Raw genomic sequence first — 22,333 nt, 5'->3', positions numbered from 1 at the left:
CAGGTAACTAAATAGAGACTCATGAAGGAAAGACAAATGCAGCTGAGAGCTAATAAAGCCCTATCTGTTAAACTCAGCATCCTGTGAGCCGATATTGGGCTTTTAGCACTCACCATTCTGCAAACCACTGGAAAAACATGGTCATGGGTAAAACCCAAAAAGATGCGATAACGTCTTCCTATTTCGCTGAAAAGCCACATGTCATTTGCATGAACACATCAGCAAATCATTGCAGAATAATCAGCTGTCAATCAGCTGCTGCCTCTATATCACAAATTGACCAAGAGGATTAAAAAAAAAAAAAAGAGTGATTTTCAAAATTAAGAACTGTCTTCATGCACGAAAGACAGACTGGTACCTGGGCCAACAGAGAGGTGATGTGACCTACAAGGTACTGACTTAAGGAGAGTCAAAATCCACAGCAAAGTGCCAGCCCTTGCAAAATTCATATGCCACTAGCATCTGGACAAGAAGAGTTTTAGGTAAATGAGAAAGTACTCTTGATTGATGGGAAAACAAGCCAGTGTGGAGTCAGTGGTCTTAAAGGAGAAAAAAGCAGCTCCACAGACAAAAAGTCATTGCTGAGTGGAAACCTAATAAATACATTTGACAAAATCAACCTTTTTTGCTGGTGTGTCTGGGCCTTTTCCCACTAGTCTCACAACTTTACACTTTTTACTGCAAACCAGTTAAAGTCAAGCGGTCCCACAATCAAGCCACCCATAAAAGCTTCCCCCTTACAAGATGCAAAAGCAGGAATACAGTGAAGGACTCTACCATGACAGTGGCCTAAACAAATAGAAGAAACATGCAGCTAAGAAACAGTGTTTGGCTTCTAAATATCCAGTTTCTCTCATTACCAGTTCTTCACATACCTTGCCTAAGACATAAGCCTGCGAACATTGAAATACATAATTCTACCTATGTGGGAATTCCCATGGACTACTCTGGTAAGCCAAGGTTTACATGTGTCAGAACACAAACAAAACCAACACTTAACACTTGCCAGACCTCTGGACATAACCTGACATTCCCAAATCTCAGAAGATGGGATGAACGCTTCAGTCTTGCTTTCCCTCTCAAGGCTGAAAAGGCTGTTGAGCATCTGTGCACGAAATGATGACGTTCTCAGAGGAGTATAAGGCAGGCACTGAGGTATCATATTTTCCTTAATCTGAGCATGGCTTTTATGGGGGCAGATGAAAAAAAAACAGAGGGTGAAATTAGACCTGGGCCAAAAATACCATGGCTAAAAGAAGATGCAATGTTATCATTAAAGGTGGCCCCATTTTTCACCCAACAGTGGAGCTGGCTAAAAATAATAACTTAAACTTAAATGGAAATGAGCTCGTTAGAGCTAACAAAAATACAGGAAGTAGAAGAGTGAAAACAGAAAACATGGAAATGTAATATTAAAATACCCTGTTTTGTGGCTCTTAGCCAAGGTCTACTCAAGTCAGTAGGTAAGTGTCTTATTACTACAGTAAGACCATCTCCCTGCCCCATCTGCAGTCTTTTTAAAAAAAAAAAAGAAAAAAGATCCAAACCAGCCCAGTGCCTTACTGTGATAATCTAGCCTTCCACTGAGAAACACAAGTAATACTCCCAGTCTCTCTCATACAGTCTATAATTCACCAGCTACAAGCACCTTTACTCTGAGACAGAATAGGTTCCCAGCTCTCTAGACCAGGTAATAACTTACAGCAGCACCTCAAAAACAAGTTTGCCCAACCGGGGAGAATTCAGAGTGAAAAGAGAAGTCCTGCAGAATGCATTAGCCTCTGACAGTCAGCCCTCCGCAATGTTAAATGAAGAACCACGACTGAATGAAGAGGAGGAGTGAGGAAAAGGAAGTGTACAAATACCACGACTTTGCACTTATACAACACTTCCTCTCCAGAGTCCCTTGCAGAGAAGCAACGTGTGAATCTTCATCATCTCTATCTGCCAAGGATGAAACTGAGGCAGAGAAGAGGGGGAATTTCCCGACCAAAAGGGTATTGGCGGAAAAGTGAAGTTCATACTAAAAAGTTACTAACTGCCAGGACTATGCTAAGACTATCATTCTTGTTTTACCAACAAGAAAGAGCAGTCTTTCCGTGTAATCGCTTTTCCAACGCAGTGAAGGACATGGAGCTAGGAGTGGAGGGAAGCAGGAGGAGGGGGGTGGAGAAGGGGAGACAAGCACAGTTTCAAATCTTTGGCGTGCATTTATAATGTTGTACAGAAACTGCATTTCAGGATGGAACGATTATTGATTTCTTAATGGATTACTGCTGCACAAATTTACACTCCCCCCAAAAACATCAATCTTAGGATAATAATTATAAACCTATCACAGCGTATAGAGCATTCTGACTGAGTAGAAACTTATCGCTATCTGCCGGGAAATGGCCAGTTTTCTATTTCTCCCACTCCAACCACATTACTGCATAGCAAGGAGCTACTGAAAAATACATGCTATTATAAAACAAAGTTTGTAATAACCACAGTACATACCTCCAGTCAACTTTCATTAAACGGACTCTTTAAACTGCTGCCTTTAAGATGATGCAGAATCCATTAATGAACAAGTTAATTAGTTATAAGAATCCTTTTACATTTTTATCATAGTAATGAAGCAGCCCCAGCATAGAAGGAGACTCTTTAATGGGCAACATACATTCACAAACCCCCACACACTCACTTTTTCTACTTAGCAGCCTACAGTCAAATGTTTCTCTGGCTAAGTAATTTTTTGGTGGGGGCACCCATAGAACAACTTCGCTACAAGCTGCATCACTTTGCAAAAATTACAGAATGAGCAAAAGGACTGCCTTCGCTGCAGGAGGTGTCAGACCAAATCACTGGAGACTGAGCACTATGGAAATTTAAAAATCATTCTAAACCAAAAAGCTTTAGACCCTAAAGTTTGTGCAAGATGCAAGAATGCAAAATATTCAAGACTGTCTCTCTATTTAGCGGTTCCCACCCATAAGCATCGCCTATCTCCAGCCCACAGTTTAACTAGAGTCATTATACAAGGCTACAAGCCCATCTGTGGCCCATGAGCTAAGGTGATCTGCAGAAGGGCCGTTGTGAGGCTGCTGCCTCCCAGCTGCTGGCCCCGTCTCTCTGCAAGAGGTGGCCACCCTTCACACTAGGGCAGAGGCAGCAGAAGGGCAGCGTGCTGCTTCCTCGACCAACACGATTTACAGATCTGTAAATGCAGCCAAAAGTGCAGTTCCGTGTACCTTTGTCTGCAGAAACATCGGCTCAAGGAGCTCCCACCCCTCGCTCCTGCTCAGACACCACCCTCACACTGTGTGAGACCACGCAGTAAACCGGATCAGTGAATTGATCCAAGTTAAAAATACCCCGTTTTGTTGTTGGTATTTTGTTTTGTTTTGTTTTAAAGAAGAAGAAGAAGAACTGCTGGCATTGCTACAGAGAAAAAGGCATGTTGAACTCTGCTTTAAATGCACGCCCTAGGAACAGTCATCTCTGGTGGAAGGGCATATGGGGCACTTGGCGGTCGTAACATCTTAAAACAGCCCTAGATGAATTACCCAAAGTAGCGAATGAGAGCCCACACGTCCAGTGCCACTAAAACAAGTGCAACGTTAAAACCTGGCACACAACAGATTTTAAAAATCAATCTCCTGCAACACTATTCAACTGCACTTTGCTCCAGTGCAGGGGGTTTACATGCTTTGCAGCACTAGTCCCGCCGTACCCAATGCTGAGTCTCGCCAGAAGCAGTGGGTGCTATTGCAGATAGAGGCAAAGTGCTAGGATTTAAACAGAAAAATGAGGCAAGATTTTATTGGAATCTGGCTGTTCCCTTCCAGACCTAAAACAACTTCACGTACAAACACAGCAAATTGTTGTTGCCCCAGACGAAACCTGGATTACCTACAACTTGCCTTCACATTAAGAGCCTGCTCCAAAGTGTGTGGAAATAGATGGAAAGGCTCCCACTGAATGCAGTGGGCTTTGGATCAGGTCCTGAATTACTCCGGAGGAAGCTCTCCAGCTACAGAGCACAGCATCAGCACCTTAACTCTCATTTATCCAAGCGGCTAAGATTCAATTAGTGCAGCACTTCTCCCCTTTCTCATAACCTATCCTTCCTCCCCCAGCCCAAGAACCAGGCATAGCCACAGTAGGCCACAGAAGAGCATCTCCAAACAGCCTAATCTGCCCAAAAGGTAGTTAACAAAAAAAGAAAATAGCCAAAGAAAGCAACCTTCTACAAGCTACACAGGCCACGTAAGATACAAGCAAAAGGCCCAAAGCGCAACACTTGCCATCAGCTTCATTTAGTAGCAAAGCGGGGTTTGGGAAAACAAGGGCCTCTTCAGAACTGCTATAGGGCAAAGATGAAATCCCAGAATTAAAAACAAAATCCCCACATGCACATTAATATTCAGAGGCAATTACCTTTCAGCTTAAAGTCAGCCAACATGCATCTTACTACAGCAGCTCTTAAAGCAATCTTGTTTACAATTGGAAATGGATTACATTATCTCGGCTCCACCTATCCACATAATGCAGAGCAAACTGTCAAACATAAAATTACAAAATGGTTATTGTAAGGTATCCCCTTCAGCATAAGAATTAATTTGACCTATTTTATTACTAAATTATTACTCCCACACAAATTTTCTATCATAGATATCTATCAGCGCTGACATTTATATTCCAGCGAGGCACTCTCAGATGCGTATTTTCTTCTTCTCCATCTCAAAGGTGTATTGAACAGATTTGATGTAAACAGCCTCCTGCCAAGCTAGTTAAAATCTTTAAACTTTATACATACAATTAGATTGTGACAATAAGCACTTGCTTAAAAAAAAGAAAGAGATTTACACAGTTTCAGATGCCGAAACAAAATGCTTCACAAGTTAAAGCAGTATTCATCTAAATTTAAGGAGGCCCGACAGATATTCTTACTACCGCTCTGGCAGTGCGCTCCCATCCTCCCATCGTCTGCAAGAGACATGATTTGACACAATGGCCCTGATTAAGCATGTGCTTAAGTCCTATTAAAGCCAATGGGAGTTAATCACCTGTTTAAGAGCTTTGCTAAATCAGGACCAGAACAGGAGACATTTCCAAAAAATCTCGGCCTAAATTGAACACATGCTAATTAGCTGCACACACCAATTACATGATTATGGATGAAACACAGTTGTTTAGCATTTACAACAGCACACTTTGTGTGGAAGCACTTAGAAATAGGTTCTAATTATCATTCTCTAACAGGCCCCACAATGCATTATAACCCACACGGTCCATGTTCATTTTAGTTGAAGGAGTAGGTAACCCCCCCCCCAAAAAAAACCTCCAGCCTTCCATTAATATTTGTCCAAATTCTTGAGTGGATCATGATCTGGCTCTTTTGGAACTTCACTGTGGTCACACTAAGCAAATCTGAGCACTCAAGCTCTCTTTTCTTAATGCTACGGTTTGCTTATAGAAAATCCTCACTCTTGCATTTCAAAACGTAACATTTGCACTCTGTGCTGGCTAACTACTCAAGCCGGGCACTCACAGGAGACAAACAAATCGACATGGGTTGGCGCATCCAGAATTACAGGCACCAGCACTGAATTTCTAGCAAACTCCTGTGCCTACAAACCAGAAGTCACTAACGAGTAATTGTAAACGATCTCAACCATTTGAACTATTTGACATTGCCAGGATTGCCACGTCTCACTTTTACCTCCATTCCCTGATATTTACCGCTTTTTCTTAGAAGCAAGATTTTCAGGTAAGTGCCTACAAAAGTCTCTACCTTCATTAAATTAAGAAGAAAAAAAAAAAGGTATTTCCAACCCTAGAGACTGTTGAAAAGCCATGCCTCAGTGCAACAACACAGCTCAGAAATGAGAAAGTACACCAAGAATTCCATTTATTCAAACAAACAAACAAACAAAAATCTCATGGCATGCAAGGCAATCTTGCGATTTAAAACTTGACTCATGACTGTGAAAGTTTGGAGTTGGCATGCCAACTTGGTGAGCCATCTGCTCACCAACAATCTATAAACATGACTGCTGCCAAAGCCACCCCATTACTCAGTTCTAATATTAGTGATGTAACTAAAACATGCTCACAGGGTTTTTCTCCCCATGAACCAGGAAGCATGGGAAAAAAATTGCAGAGGAAAAGTCAAAAATAAAATAAGTAAAATGTATATATGCTCAATAGTCCCTTGCAGCCTAGTTAGCAGGATCATTCAAGATTAATACAATGCTTCGGTTTTGTAATTCCCTCTAAATCAAGGCAAAAAGAAAAACCAGCGGAGTGATTGAAAACGATGGGAAAAGGTGAATCATGTACTCTGTACCCAGCATCTACTTCTTTGTTAGTGATTTAAATGATAGCTTGTTAAAATAAAATGCTATACCAAAAACAAACAAACAAACAACAAAACATGCGACCCCAAACAGTATTTAATACATTTTGACAAAAGTAAGATAAAAACAGTCAAAAAATTGCACATGCAGGCAAGCAGGTACAACTGCTGATTTTACTATTGATGCTGATTTTACCACTAGATCTTGGCAATTTGGGATAAAAAACACTATTTAAACAATGTATTTCTTCTTAAAATTCCAGATTAAATAGTACAGTGAAGAACTTCTGGAAGTTAATCTACAGTAAATAATCCTTGGGGGAAGAGATACCCTAATGAAACTGCATGGAAAATTACTCATTCAATCATTTTTAAGCCGTGAGTCACAATTCAGTTTTGTTGGCCTGAAACTCCAGATCCATCTCCATGGCAAGCCAGTAGCAAATCCCAGAGCACAGCCAGTATTCCCAGAGCTCAGACATGCCATGATTCACCGTATGGATACACTGCTACAAGAGTAAACCCAAATACATGCAGTATCTCACAGCAGCACTTCCACATACACTTAGCACCTTCTTCCCACTGAAGTCAAACAGGAGTTTAACAACTGGCTTCAGTGCGAGCAGAATTAGGACATTTCCGAGTGCTCTATAGGGGACAGAAGGAGACTGAAAACACAGCCAGCCCTGGTGGTATTAATTACCAGACCAGTGACAGCACTAAGCATCCCGCTTTATTTTAGAACACCTTGCTCCAGCACTGCCAAAAGGAGTAGCTTTTAAATCTGCATTTTGAAGTTAAATGCATCATCATTACACAATTAGTGTTCTAATTAGCCTCCTCAACAACAGATCGGCTTTATTTACGATTAATTTTGGTTAATGAGTTAGCTGTAGTTTTAGCTGAAGGATAATAGGGGAGAATTAATAACTGCTTAATCCACACAAATTTTGTTGTTCATATAGTGCACAAAATTTTGACAAATGCTTCTGAATCCCAGCCAATAGCCACCAGCACATTTTCACTATCTGAAAGCAGCCAAAGCTCAGCAAATGTTACCATATTACATTATAGTAGATTAAACTGTTGATATATATCATTAGAATTATTATTATAAACTATAGTCACGGTTATAAATTGAACTTTCATCACCAGCTTGTAAGGAAGCTTTCCCCCCTTCCAAAAAAGACCTGGCCAGAGTAATTAATTTAGGTCACCTCCTCGCAAGGCCCGTTCCATTTACAGTTGCATGCGAAAATGATGTAGAGGCCGGGGCTGGAGAAGAAATTGGCTACCTGCCTTCCCCACGTCAGGTCTCCCGTATATCTCATCCCTCCGGTCTCCTGTATATCTCATCCTTTGTTCATACCCCTCCAGAGATCCCTAGTCTGCCTCCGAGGGCAGGTTAAGGTCTCGGTCCTAATTTTGTAAACAATTTTTAAAATTTAAAATTTTTAAGCAATTTTTTAAGTAGTTTAAAAATTATTGGTTTATAGATGAAATTTTGATCTGTGGATTTTCAACACGGCTGGGCTACCCCCGAAATAAGGAAGATCTCAGGGCCCAGGAGGAAGTAGAGTGGAACAAGGGATCACACAGGATTTTGCAAAAACCTTCCAGAGGTGAGCAGGAGAATCTCGAGCTGGACCACCAGCTTCAATCACCACATTGTCACCTTCACCCCAGAAGAGTTTCCCTTTCCCAAACCCAGCCCTCCTCCACCCAAATCTGGGTACTGTCCTCTCGACAAGTGACACTTCAGTAATTCCTCAAAGAGACTGACACACCAGCAGCTTCATACAGGCAGTCCGGTACCACAGAAAAGGCAAGGAAACACAGCGGACAGGGGCCCTGAACAGCATCCGAGCATTTCAGGAAACAGAACGGCATCGATCAGCATGAGCACAGCAGAACCAACGTTCCAGCACGGTTCTGCTCCTCTAGCACGGTGCTCTGCTGCCGAGGGTGCCGTCTATCACATGGGACACAAAACTTAAGGATCTACCTGCCCATAAACACTAAGGAACCTTGGATAATCATACTGCAGTTATCATTCATGTTCTTCATTAAGAACTTTATTTTTACTGCTTTCCTAAGGCATTGGGCAGTGTTGTTCTAGGCTGTTAAAGAATAGGGTTCCATTGCAGAAATGGCTTCATTGGAGACTTAGATAAAGCATCTTGACACAAAGATGAGCAAGTACTTTACAGAGCATTGTATAGATTATTTCCTGGAATGCACTGCAGTTTGCTTTGCTTTTGAATACATATGTGATATATATTTACTACAGCAAAAATCTCACTACTATCGATTTTTTTATAAATATTTAATGGTTACCAGTTAGAAGCTAAATTTAAATAACAGCAGCGCTAATGTCATTAAATAAATGAAACAATTTAGAAGTGCACGAAAAAAAAGCAAATACCTTCTTAGAGCATTTTAACACAAGAGCAGTAAGAAAGCAACCTGAAACCATGTTACATGCTGATAGGCTGAGTCATGTCTGGTCTCACAATCCTAACCAGGGAGGTGATTTTGTACAAACATCTAACAAAAAAGTAGGTTCTGCGAGCAGCAGACTTAGCACTTACTGGCTTCCAACGACTTTTCCCCACGCAAATCCTTTGACATTTGAAAAGGGTGGCGCTTAATAGCTTTTGCTTCAGCAGAGGCACAGTTCACATCTCCCTCCTCTTCTGGCTTCCTAATTTCATGAGACTTGCATGATTCTAATATTTTTTAAACCTGTACATCTCTACTGTATTGGAATGAAATGCTCTAAAAGCGCCCTTAATTTGTTTTTGCACGCATTACACGTGCCCAGGCTTGTCGTAAGCCAGGGCTGCACACATTTTCAATTTTTTTTCCAGATGCCAACCTTTTCTACCTGGCATTCGCTAATTTGGGGGCAGCTGATTGATAATAGCATTAATACTCTTTGAGAACACTCTATTTTGGGCTTCACATACAAGCACATGGGATTTTGGAGAAATAAAGAAATTATTGTGCAACTGACAGATACAAATTAAAGAGAATGAAAGAATAAACTCACACAGTTCTCAGTCTGCTAACATCATCTAGCACTCGACTCTTAAATACACAACCAGCATATCGTTCTTCTGAACTCTTGACAGCTACCTATCATCTCACATTTTAAAATTGCATACACAAACGATGAAGTTGGCTGCATCCTACCCACAGGAGTTGAACTCATCTGGGAAGCAAACAAATACTAGTTTCTCTCGTTTTTCTCCACTTCTTCAGCCTGTACTTTTTTTGCCCATTTGTATCTCTGCAACTGGCCTCCTTTGTGAAGCTCTTAAAGATGTATTGTCGACAAAGCCTGATGTAACAAGAAGATATTATTACATTCAACCCTAAAACGGTACATCTTTCCAAAGGATAATACCTAACATTGATGGAGAGAGAACCCTGCGTATTTAAGCAGGAGAAAATTTTCAACTGAGGGTTTCAAGTAAAGCTGATACCACAGACAGCTCCATGGAGCTGTATGGAGAAGTATTAACCTCACCCAGGAACCACCTGTGCTGGTGTAAGGTCAAAACAAGTGGTAAAGTTGACCCAATTTGGGGAGATTAAACTATTACACACATCTATGTTTAGGACATGTCTACATCTGAAAGGTGATGAGGATTAAGGCATGGTGTGAATTTAAGGCACAACAGTGTATTCTAAAACATTTCCATACTCGGGCAAACTCTGCACATGTGCCAGATGATCACAGACTTTACAGCACTCCAGGGAAAGAGGCCCTTTACCACCAAACTGCATATGCAATATCAAGGCCATATCTAGGAACAAACAATTAAAAGCAGTATGTAAAACTGTTAATTAATATAATTTGTTCCCCTTCCGGTGACATTATCTGCACAGGGCAAAACACACACGCCAGCAGCATAGAAATAATCAGGTTATCAATTTCTCAAGAAATCATGAGGCAGATTTAGAAGGAAAGAAAAAACAAAGAAAAAGAAAAACAAAGAAAAAAGCACCCACACCACCAAAACCAAACCCTATTCTCTTCTTCTGCCTGAACCTTCTCCCCCTATCACAAAGCTGATTTGATAACTTGGTAAGGACTTGAGTCTACTGCAACTTTTTCTTGGAAACTTTTAAACTATCCATGACTTTAACAGAATAGCTACTCTTCCCCAAACGAACAGACCTCACACCTCTTCTGTGTAAAGAGACTTGCTTTTGTCATACTGAAAGAGGCACCTTCTTTCATTTTCAAAAGATGGGAATTCACATGATCCTGCTTGTTGCTCTTCGGACTGAAGCTAGCGTTTAATTCATACTGCTGGAGCTCAAAGAAAGTGCAGACACAGTTACCAAAAACTCTCTCAGTTTGTGTTTTATGGCTAGACCAGTACCTAAGAGAGCACATTTGCTTGCAGAGGGTATCGCAAAATGTCCGAAGGCTGAGCTGGGGACTAGGAAAGAGTAGGTACGAATTCTCACACAACTGCACACATGCACATTCCTAAGTCAGAGTAATTTTAAGAAAAATTTACATGGACTTGGGCATACAACAGTCTTCTCCAACCAGCCTTCTGTGCCACTGACCAACGTAGCCTTCGTGGAGAGAGGGGACAGAAGGTCCCTTGAAAAAAGCAGGACAACATCACTGTGTTCTGATGGAAGTCGGGTTTTTTGGAGGCTGAAGAGGAAACAGCTAATAAGGAGCTAAGAGGAGAGGCTCTGGCCTACTGTGGAAGGTCAGAGCAAATAGATCTTTAGGATAACTTTTTTTGTTGTTGTTCAAGTAGAAGGGAACAAAGGGGATAAACAACAAACTATTCCTCACTGGAAATTTAGGGAAATTACGCACTGAAACTCAGCTGTCTCTTTTGTTCACTACTGGCTAGTACATGCAGATATTCATCCCCTTCACACCGGTGCTGAGAGCAGTTTGGCCCTATGACTGACCTCCAGCGAGCTACAGGTATTGCCCCAGTTCCTGAAGGCATTAGTGTATCTGACCAGCAAACTCGGCTTCGCTGGGACATGTCCACCAATGCACCAGCGGGGAGATACAGAGCTCCACGACTTCTCTGAACAGGGGGAGTGCAGAGCAATTGCGAGCTAAAAGGACAAGTATGATGCACCCAGAGTTCACCACCTCTGTAGTGCTATGCCTCTACCATACACGTAGAATCAAATGAGTAATGGAACATAAACCCAAAAACTGGAAAGCAGAGCCAAAAATAACATGTGTGGAGAAAGCAAGAGTCAGTTAAAGAAAAGGATGTTCTTATTCGCAGAAGTTTTTTCAAAGAACCTATCCGCACACAAATGAGGGGGAAGAATCACCACCAACCTTTTCTGGGAACAGCGGCTCCTACTTTATGATATGCTCCAATGTAACCACCTGTATCACTACTGGCAGGTGACCCCGCCAGCCCGGGCTACGCTTACAGCGGGAGCTTCTGCCAGCATCGCTCTGTCTATGAGGAATTACAACTCTTCAAAGCCACAGGCTGACACAGCGGTGCCAGCAGAAGCCGGTAACGTAGACCTGGCTCCAGATCAAGGGCACATTTTGCTGGGCAGTGTAACTAGGGGGTTTGTCCACACACAGACTTGGTAATGCTCAGCTGTACGAGAAGAGTTAAAACACTGCGGTCACTCTAATGTAATCACATCAGCACAGGGTGCTTTAGAACTACCGCAATTATGCCTGCATGGGACAGGAAATAAGCTACGCTGGCATTAAGGTACATCTGTGTGCATCTATTTGTGGGGCTGTAAAAATTAAATGCAAACAAACAAAAAAATAATCTAAGCAAAGTAGATACTGTTTTAAAATACCTACATTTGCCAAGGCCTAATACATGCCAGCCAAGCCTCCATACTGAGGCATCGACAGCCTCTGATTCAAAAGAAAAAAGGGGAGAGGAAAAAAGTGGCACAGAAACATGATGCAATGATCCCCCATGATCATGACAGGAGTCAGAAGAGAAACTAGGCCTCCTGCCCCCCAGCCCAAGCCATATCTGTCCAGCCTCATTGCTTCTCGCTGATAGTAGGTGGCTGTGCTTCCTTCCATTGGGACGCTGCAGCCAGCCGTCAGGACTCCAAACAAGCACTCCCTGCTCGAGGCAAAGGACAACGTGCTGCGGCACAGGCTTGGCGCCACGGGCTGGCAACCAGCCTCGTCACTACAGACAACAGTGGCACCGTGTTCTCTTAAGTCTTCTACAGAGCCGCTTTGAGGTGGATCCCCCAAGGAGTCTCATTCACTGAGGTTACTGAGGAAAAAGCAGAAGAGGTCTATGTCTTTTCCTCCTGTCCAGGATAGACACCTCTACTTCAAAGCTCCCTTTTAGCACTGGTAGGAGAATGAGCATGGCTCGCCCTCCTATTTCAGGAACACACAAAATCAACACAGGTAGCTGCATTTCCACCTACAAAACCCAGCCCCGCAAACTGTCATTTAGCTGGAGAAGTAGACAGAGCCTATGCCCCACAGGAATGGGAAACAAGGCCTTGATCCAGTTTCCCAGGAGAAAGTGCCCATTGATTTCAACAGAAGCTGCATCCTCCCCCAGATTTGGCAGTGGGAAAGATACAGAGTGCTCTATAATGGATAGCTAGTCATCCAGCTGCTATCAAAGCGCTGCATTTCAGGGAAGATGAGGATTGCACTTTTTTTTTTTTTTTTTTTTTGGCATGTCTGAAAAGAAACTGAAGTTCCAGAAGCAAACATTTGAAAACATGCTGACTATAAAGCAAGCAAGAGCACCCAGTGTTGTAACAGGGCGTGTACCAAAGAGAGTTAACTGAACTTGACAGTCCAAGAAAATAACAGAAGCTCCCCAAGAAAGGCGTGTGCTGTAACGAAGCCCGGGCAGATGACCTCTCAGGAGAGTTCCACCAGAATGAATAAAACCGTGTTTAATGAGATTAGCTGATCATTTCACTCCACCCTCATTATAACACTCACCAAGGAAGAGGAATGTTTCTATAGACAAGTATTTGATTCCATAGGGAATGCCTGAGAGATACTGACAGAAGACATGACAAACACACAGGAGGACCTTTCCCCACTGGAGTGTGAGCTACTGACAGTAGTTACGCTGCTACTTAGTAGTTTCAGTGGCTACCTGGGGGTCATCTACACAAAGAACTTGTATCAGAAAAATTATTTCATGATTTTAACCGTAACAATGTGAAGAATCTAACCTAGTGTGGACGAAGCTACAACAATCCAAGGTATTTCACTTCTAGATAACCATTTTTAAATCAGTGTAACATTACTCTGCAGGGCTTCAGTTTCTTTCTTGCATGTGGAAAAAAAACCCCTAGATTTCTGTTTAAAGTCCAATTGTCTCTTTTTCTTCTCCTTAAACTTCATGAAAACTAAACTGATTGGCTGAAACTTTCATGAGTATTATTACCCCCCGCGGTTCTCGGAGAGTCTAAGGTTAAAATACTGAAGTGAAGTCAATGCTTCTGCAAGTGTAAAAAGGTGTAAGCGCAGCTCACTTCTTTCAGTTCCCTGCCACACTTTACTGAGCTCAGCCCTTATGTCTAAATTCATCTTGGCATCGGGCATCTTCACTGCCCTTCAGCCTGTGAACCCGCAGCCACTTCTGTATGGGACAGCATTGTGCAATTCCACAGCTGAGCTCCCTAAACGTAAAACTGCGTGGGGGCTGGAGAGTCAGACACGAAGGACTGGAGGACATCTCAAGTCCACCTCTCTGCCCTCTCAGGCAGGACCAAAGATACCTAGACCAACGGATGTTGTCTATCCTACTCTTCAAGGCCTCCAGGGGAAGAGATTCCACAGCATCATGAGGTAATCCAGTCTGAGATTTTAGCACCATATGCAGCATTTCACACTTTACAGTTCTTTGAAAGAACTGGAGACCTGAATCCCCACTTCAGAGCACAACAGTTTGGCTGCCAGAATTCTTCATGCACCAGTGCACGTGGCCAGGGAGTGACTGTCTCAAAGCACTAATTCAGTTCCCCCCCTGCAGCCCAGCCCGGAGAGCTTCAACCACCATCCTTAAAGGAAAGCCTCCTGCAGAGGCTCAGCCTCAGTCACTCCATGCTAGTGTAAAATACACAGAGAGTCAAGAACCCCAATACAAGGTCCAGACTCGCTTGCCCAGGCAGTGGCTTCTGGGGATGGCGAGGTCTGTTTGCTGTGCAGCTGAGGCATGAAACAATCTCTGATTTTATACAGTTTCATTCCAACAGACAGAGTACATGGTTATGCTCCTTTATCCACACAGATGTGATGCCGATACAGCTGTGGTACATGAAACATTTTGCTCAGGGCAACACAACTGCGACAAACAGAGCTTGTATGATAGTTTCCATATGAGAAATGAGAACAACCAAGAAAGATTTGGGGGTTTGAAGTTACCCCCCCCCCCCAAAAAAAAGCATTGAATAGTTTGGAGTAGTATATCCTGATCACTGGGAATACAGTATTGGTTGCTTTATAAAAAGGTTTTGCATGAGTTCTCTGTAACAGATTCTGACCTTAAATACTACTACTGAAATCACTCACACTTAATACTATTGTCCCCATAGCTATCTTGTCAGATGGCACTATTATTCCCCAGCACACAGAAAATTATATCGCCTCATTATTTTCAGCAACTGAGTCAGCTGACAATGCTTATTTTCTTAATAAATTATTTCTCATAACTTAGTAACACTTCTAAGTAATTACAAACACATCTTGAAAGTGCACCACAATTTTAATCACTTTCAAATATCAGATGTTGGGTTTGATATTTATGATTGTTCTGACTCCATTTCATTTAAGGCTCCCTTTGTCTATGAAAGCAGAGATAAGAAAGTTATCTAGGACACCCACTGCAACACCTTTTAAGTCTCTAATTCAAGAGAAAATTTCCTCTGTCACTGTCAGATGCTAATAGCTGCTCTTATTATTTTCCATACAATACCAGGCAAGTGGTCTCAGAGAAATATCCTTCAGCCTACAAAAAGTGGTCATCAAGTCAACTAATCAAACAACTGTGCCCCTGCAGTTTCTAAAGGAGACATTCCTCTAAGTCTATTTTAACCTAGAGGGAAAAAAAAAAACCTCTCTCCAACAACTCTATAGTAAGAGCTCAGCGTGGTATTATGAGGAAGCGGCTGGGAATTGTTTCTTTTAAAAACCTATTTTACACGGATTCCCCATCACCTTTACGTTAGCATAGCAGCTCCTATTCTGAGACTCCTGATCACTTAAGGCCCATTCCAACATTAACTGAAGGCAACAAGACAGACTCCCTTGAATTCAGTGGGCTCTAGAGGAGGGCTTAAGGGCATGTATTGAACTTTCCAGTACCAACACACAGTTAACTCAAAGAGTCTGAGCAGACCTTTGACACCAGCTCTGGATGTCAGGCCCTGGAAGAGTTTTCCTAAAGATCTACAGAAAATCTGGACTGTCAGATTCAGGGCTATGTAAATATATCTTCTTTATTCAGCATGTAGAGCCCTAATCTGTCTCTCACTACAGAGGAAAGCGAGATGATCTATCTACCAATTCAAGTTTGACTATTTACACCTATTTTAAATCTTTACTTACATAAAACTACAATAAAGAATTTCAGAACGGCGCATCTGCCAACATACATACAGTCTTCTGCTAAAGGCAGATGCATACCGTAAGGTATATGTAAGATCATTAGTTAGCTATGACAGGAGATTTACCATGATTTATCTTTCAGGATCATCTCATCCACAAGGAAAATTGAGTGTCAGCCCCATCCATAACCTATACATGCAGTTTAGATACCTGAAAATGCTAACAGGTTAGAGGATGTAGTAGACCTCTCTCCAATATAAGCCAAAATATTTAACCTGAAAGCTTTTGGAACAGAACCCGAAAACATCAGTAGCCCAGCCAGAACGCCTACTAACATGGAATTGCCAGGGGCTAATGAACATAGAAAACTCTTCACCTAACACATAGTTTTACTGTTGCTGGGAGAGCAGTAGTTTCAGTACAGGTCCAAGAAATTTGCTTCTTATGGTTTTGTCTCTGTTTGAGCCAGACACAAATTAAGGCTAAATTAAGAGCTGTGGTTCAAAATGATTCAATGGAACGCAAGAACAAAGGTCAAAACTTTGCTCTGTACCCTGCAGGTGCATATCCTGAGCACACAACAAAACAGGGCTGTTAATCTTCTGGGGACAACTGGTGACAAAACTGGGAGTGAAACTTTTGAGGTCTCATCCATGCACCACCTTACGTACCACTTTGTCCATTAGCAAACCTGCTCAGCGGGGACGACGTGGATGACGTGCCCTGGGTTTCACTACAATGGCAGACCAACAGGAGATCAGTCTCTCCAGTGACTCCACTAGATATCAAACTACACCTAAATACAACACAGCCATTTCCTCTGCTTACAATGAATCACTGCTTCATGGGCCTCCTCACAGCACCACAGCAAGATTGATGAGGGATCAATCCACACAACAGCAACCGAATTCACACAAAATATTTTGAAGAGCCATTTCTTCTTAGTCTTCCCTCTCCACCTCAAAAAAAAAAAAAAAAAAGTCTTTGAAAAGACTTCCTTTACCCAGCAAAACAGGTGGCAAGCTCTAAGGCACAGCCCAATGATTTAGTCTATACATGCTAGATTGAAGATTTGACCAAAAAACATAAGTGAACCAAGGTAGCAACTGCCACAAGAACTGACAACCTGTAATCAATACCTTCCATGTTTAACACAGAACAAACTGCCTCTCTTCAAGAAAACATTCTGATGCTTGCTAAGAATAAATACATAACAACAAATTTAAGAAGCTCGAGTTTTGCTTGGCTTAAGAATGCTAGACAGAGTCCATAATTTGTCAACAACAGCACGTCCTTAACACAGAGCACCAGGAGCACCAGTGAGGAGAGTAATGAAGACACCTGTGAGATACCACAAAATACATTTAAAAGAAAAAAAAAAAAAGTTCACTGAGGCTGTGGATACATGTGTGTTGCAAGAACTAACAAAGCTTAAAAATCATTGAAAATGTTAACGCGGTGAACACCAAAATATTGAATGTGTTAAAGTATTTTTGCATGACTTCATCCTAGATCTTTTTATTCCCTAATTTTACTCTGGTTTTTAGTCTAGATTATAAAGAAGATTTAAAACAGGGAGATTTTTCCCCTTCCAATGAAGCCTTCCCATTAATAAAAAGGAAACAAAGAAAATGAAGAAAGTGAGTAGTAAAACTTTTACAACATAATAAAATATATCAGAATCCCAGTGCAGCAGGATTGGAATTGTCTAAAGATGCTGAATTATGATAGGTTGTCATATAAAGTTCAGTCCAGAGTATTAGCAATCATATTCTCTAGCAACATGTATATAATTGGAGATCTTCATAATAACCCTCAGTTTTAAAGGCTCATAAAATCTGCGTTTTACTCATAATTTGCAGGAGGAAAGAAGAAATTCTTAAAGGAAAGTAACATCTTTTTCCTCAGTAAGAAAGACCGAAGGCAATACAGGGGGTATTTTAAAGCAAGCTACCCTAAAAGCTCTCTTTTTCTTTCATAGTATGTGACAGGGAATTATAGAAACATTTCTTTTGAAAAGATAAATATTTATCCACAGTACAAACACTAGAAAGAAAGTTAATACACATAAAACAGAACTCTCTTAAAGTATATTGGAACCAAAGCATTTTAAATTATTTTTGAATATGAGTATAGAGGTACTTCAAGGTAAATACCTTGATATAACATTGTAACCAACAGTAAAACAAGCTTGGCACTCTCAAAGAAAAAAAACAAACACACAGTAAAATAGGAAGGATGCTGGTTTTACGAAACACATGTAAACTACATCTATCCACCTCCAAAAAATACCATGAAAGATAATTATAAAAATATTATGAGCACTTGACGCTCTCTGTAAACTCCCAAATCTCTCCACATTTTCTCATTTTCTTCCTTGACATTCTAAAACAAAATCCTTTCAGTTTGTTAAAGAGTCAGCTACCGAGTGCCATAAATTTCCAGTAATCCTGGCCATCTTTTGGACTTGCCAAGGCAAAGCTAATGTAATGAATACGATGCTGAAGTTTCTATATGGAATAATAAAATACAACCTGCCATCAAACCCAGATATTTTAACTTTATATTTTTGCCAGAGTAAAGCCCTTTTGTAAATAAAACATGTTTGTTTTTAAATAGAGCTATTGTAAGCTGACTTTGGAAGCACAGTTTAAAAAAAAAAAAAAAAAATCATTTCCATTTGGATTTCATAACCTGTTGAAACAAAACCAGGACAAGTAAAGCCTAGTGTTTTCCTACCTGGCACAGGTAAGGACCAGCTCTCAAATGCCACCTGGGGATAGTTCAGACTAGCAATCCCGTTCATGTTTAGATGAGACACCAGCATGAACAAGAACAAATCTGCCCCGTCCTTCTCTTCTCTTATTAGCAAAGCCTACAGCAGTGGCGAAGACGTAGCACGCAAGCGGAGGACCCGGAGGACCCAACTAGCCCAAACACACTCCTAGAGAGAAACACGTTTAAAGAGAGACTTACTGCTTGCCATGTGACTCGGTGAGGTATGCTGCCCATTGGGTGTACTTGAGGTGAGGTCAATAGCCATGTTGGAGTGCTCCCTTTCGGGGGAAAGCTCATTGTCACCTGCTTTCACAAAACAAGTCACCCATAAGTTTCCATGCCCTTGTTCAGCAGAGCAACCCGACGATAAAGAACCGCGACCCGCTCGCTCCCCCTTCGCCCCTGCCCTTCCTTCCTTCACTAGCAGAGTCTTCCAAAGTCTGCAGAAACTGGGCTCTCGGTGGCCACAAGGAAATACGTGACTGACTGCTTTTAAGAGTCCCCTCGAATCCACTGTCATCGGTCTTACATACACACACTTATGAAAACCTTGCCCCAGCTGCTGTTATCTCAGCAGAAGTTAGTATTTACTCTCCCATTTGCAAGCACGGAGAGTCGGGACTGGGCAAGGGAAGACTAAAGTAGTACTTTTCAGTACAGAGCTTCCCCTCAAAGCTTTCAGTTAGCTGACAGCTAAACAATGCATTTAAACAAACTAAGACATTTTGCCCTGACACAGAAAACGGGAGAAATGCAGTGAAAATATGTAAAGCTTTCGGCTGCAATTTGAATTTCTGAAAATGAACTCTCTCTTTTGCAAAGTTCATTCATCCTTAGCAAATATTTAAATATATGCATTCTCACCCTTGCGCCCATACACACGCATTTTTCAGTCACACACAAAGTTTATGTCTGAACGTTATTAATTCAGTGTCATCTTAAAGCAAAGATCATACACAAGGAAGCTAAAGTTTCAGGTGCCTGCATTAAACAAGGATAGTGGGAAAAGGAAAGTAATTCAGAATAATTAAATAAAATGACTACTTACATGTTATATATCCATCAGCAGCCTCTGCTTCCATAGTCAAAGTGCAGTGCTGCAAGGCAGAAAAGTACACCCTCAAAGATGCCTGTCAGTATCAACCATTAAATGATTAAACTTAAAGCCCTAAGTAGTTACCCATTTTACTGCTGTTGCAGCCACTGCCTAGAGAAACACACAAGTGTACTGCATGTGCTCATTTGCAAATCACTGAACTCCTTCTGCAAATTACCTGAGCGGAGAAATGCAGCTGTCTCCTGGACAGGCTGCACTGGGATCATCTCGGTCTGAGTACACCCCTTTCTGTTCCCCACTCACATTTTTACCTGATTTGAGACTTTTTTTCCTGAGCTTCCGCCTGTTTTGTTCGAGCCGGGATTGTAACGCTTTATCAATTATCAGTTCTCACAGCCAGAACAGACTTTGAGGAGATTGAGACTATTAACAATTGCTCTTTTCACACGGACTCCAAGAGACTCCATCCTGTTCTAAGCAAAATAAAACCCTCCAGTGTCAAGTCTCCTTTGACAGAGTTATTACAACTCTTTAACCGTCTCACGCCACCGCGCACGCACGCACGCACACACACACACACACAGACACACACCTGTACCCACACCTGTTCATCCTAACCTTATTTATCTGCCACAGCGTCACTGTTAATACTTCTAGATCTTGCATTTTGTGGCGTGAGGCAATCCTAAAAGTTTCTGGAAACACTTTGCTGACACAGAACAAGCTATTACTTTCCAGAAACCCAAGTAACTGTATAGAATGACACCCCCTAGCTATCATTTGATATATATTGAAAAAAAAGAGAGCGAGAGATCAATAATCATAACTATGTTCTTTTAAGTGGAAAAGTTAAGAAACTGACATGACCAGAGGAGAATTTTATTTCCTCTCTCCCTCCACGGCCTCTTTTTTTGCCTTTAGTTTCAAAACTCTCACTGCACCAGGCAGCTAAATTATTCACAATGAGCCATTTCTGTATTGATCGCCAAGTATATTTAGCCCTGGCTCCTGGAATTTCTCCATTACTTACTGGAAAACAGGCAGCTTCACTTCTTGTCTCCAAAACCACTTCCCTCCCCCTCCCTTAACCCGCTTTCCTCCCCCCCACCCCCGCCTTTCCCCCAATAAATAAATACTTTTCTCTGTGTTCTTCTTTGGTATAAAGCAGATCAAATTCCCAAGGCATTCAGCACATAACACTTAAATTTCAACCTGCCCAGCTGCTATCAAACTCTCTTCAATTACTGATTTTTACATGACTTTTCAAAAGAAATCTCCAAAAAGTTTTCAAAACAGGTAAGCAGCTTCCTCAAGCCCTTCAAAATTACCTTATCTTCCCCCTAGTCCAGGTAGGCAGGCACACACTGAGAAAAAGAAAGAAACATCAGAAGCAACAGGGAAAGATCATCCCAGCCAATGAAGTGGAAGGAAAGAGAGGGGAGGAAGGGAGGAGGAAGAGAAAGGAAGACAAAAAGAAACACAGAAACATCCATAACCAAAATTAAAACACTGTTGGATTTTTATTTTTTTATTTCTTAAAGTGGGGAGAAGGAGGAGGAAGGGGGGGAGAGGAAAAAAAAAAGTTTGGGCACCATTTTTAGGCTGTGATGGCAAATCCCAGCTGCTAAGCCTTCCTTTCCACAACGAATGGAGAAAGAGTGTTTTTTTGGTTTTGGGGGGTGTTTTTGCTCGTGCTGCAGATACAGCGAGATGGGGAAAGTTTAAATTAAAGAAAAAGAAAGAGGGAAAATGAGGAGAGGGAGAGAGAGGCAGAGGGAGAGGGGGAGAGCAACCCGCCCGCCGGCCGCCCCCGGCACTTACAGGTGGGGCATGCGGCGCAGGGCAGCCGGCAGCCCCGGGGATGAGCCGGCTGGGAAACTCGCTCAGGAATGGCACATACTTTCAAGGAAGATGAAGAACAAAAAGAGAGAGGGAGAGAGCGAGAGGGAGGGAGGGAGGAAGGGAGGGAGGAAGGCAGGTCAGCCGGTGCTACAGCAATGCGATTAAGCAGGAGAGAGAGAGAGAGAAAAACTTGATCCACCGGTTCCTTGCGAATCGGCGAGGAAGCTGGAGCAGAGGGGGGCAAAAAGACGGGGGTTTGGGGAAGGGGTGGGGAGGGGGTTAGCACCAAAACGCGACACGCACACTCACACCCCGAGCAGGAAACCTACAGGCCAACTTCCCGGGAGTGTTTCTTTGGCCCTTGGCAAAATACAGCTCCTCGCTTCATCCCTGCCTCTCCCCGCCCACAGCAGAACCTGTCAAAGTAATTGAAGTCCTGCCTCATTTTGGGGGGCTGGTGGGGGGTTTGTTGCCGTCGTCGCCGCCGTTCCGCCGCCGGGGAGCGCCGCGCGTGTCGGGCCCGCGCCCCCCGCCCGCCCGCCCGCAGGTGGCGGCGGCGGCGGCGGCGGCGGCCGGGGCGGAGGGAAATGGCAGTTGGGGCCGGCGCTGACTAACGGACCGGGCGCCGGGCTCGCCCCGCCGCCGCCGCCGCCGCCGCCGCCGCCGCCGGCCGCTCCGACGCGCATCCACCGCCGCCAGGCTCGCTTCTCCCTTTTTTTTTTTTTTTTTT

General features: G+C 42.5%; 1 protein-coding gene across 2 annotated transcripts in view; it reads right to left on the bottom strand.

Moving 5' to 3' along the window:
• Positions 1–19,797, bottom strand: part of IKZF2 (IKAROS family zinc finger 2) — a 109,350-nt gene extending 89,553 nt beyond the window's left edge. For both annotated transcript variants that reach the window (XM_013952180.2, XM_013952181.2), the window contains exons 1-2: positions 19,753–19,797; positions 18,903–19,007 (exon numbers count right to left, since the gene is read on the bottom strand). In XM_013952180.2, the coding sequence (XP_013807634.1) occupies positions 18,903–19,007; positions 19,753–19,786 (139 nt within the window). In that variant the 5' untranslated portion in view covers positions 19,787–19,797. The remainder of the gene's footprint in view (positions 1–18,902; positions 19,008–19,752) is intronic.
• Between the last annotated feature and the right edge of the window lie 2,536 nt (positions 19,798–22,333).

The sequence above is a fragment of the Apteryx mantelli genome, chromosome 6 (assembly GCF_036417845.1).
Source record: "Apteryx mantelli isolate bAptMan1 chromosome 6, bAptMan1.hap1, whole genome shotgun sequence".
Taxonomy (NCBI): Eukaryota; Metazoa; Chordata; class Aves; order Apterygiformes; family Apterygidae; genus Apteryx; species Apteryx mantelli.
This window is presented reverse-complemented; position numbering and strand designations above follow the sequence as displayed.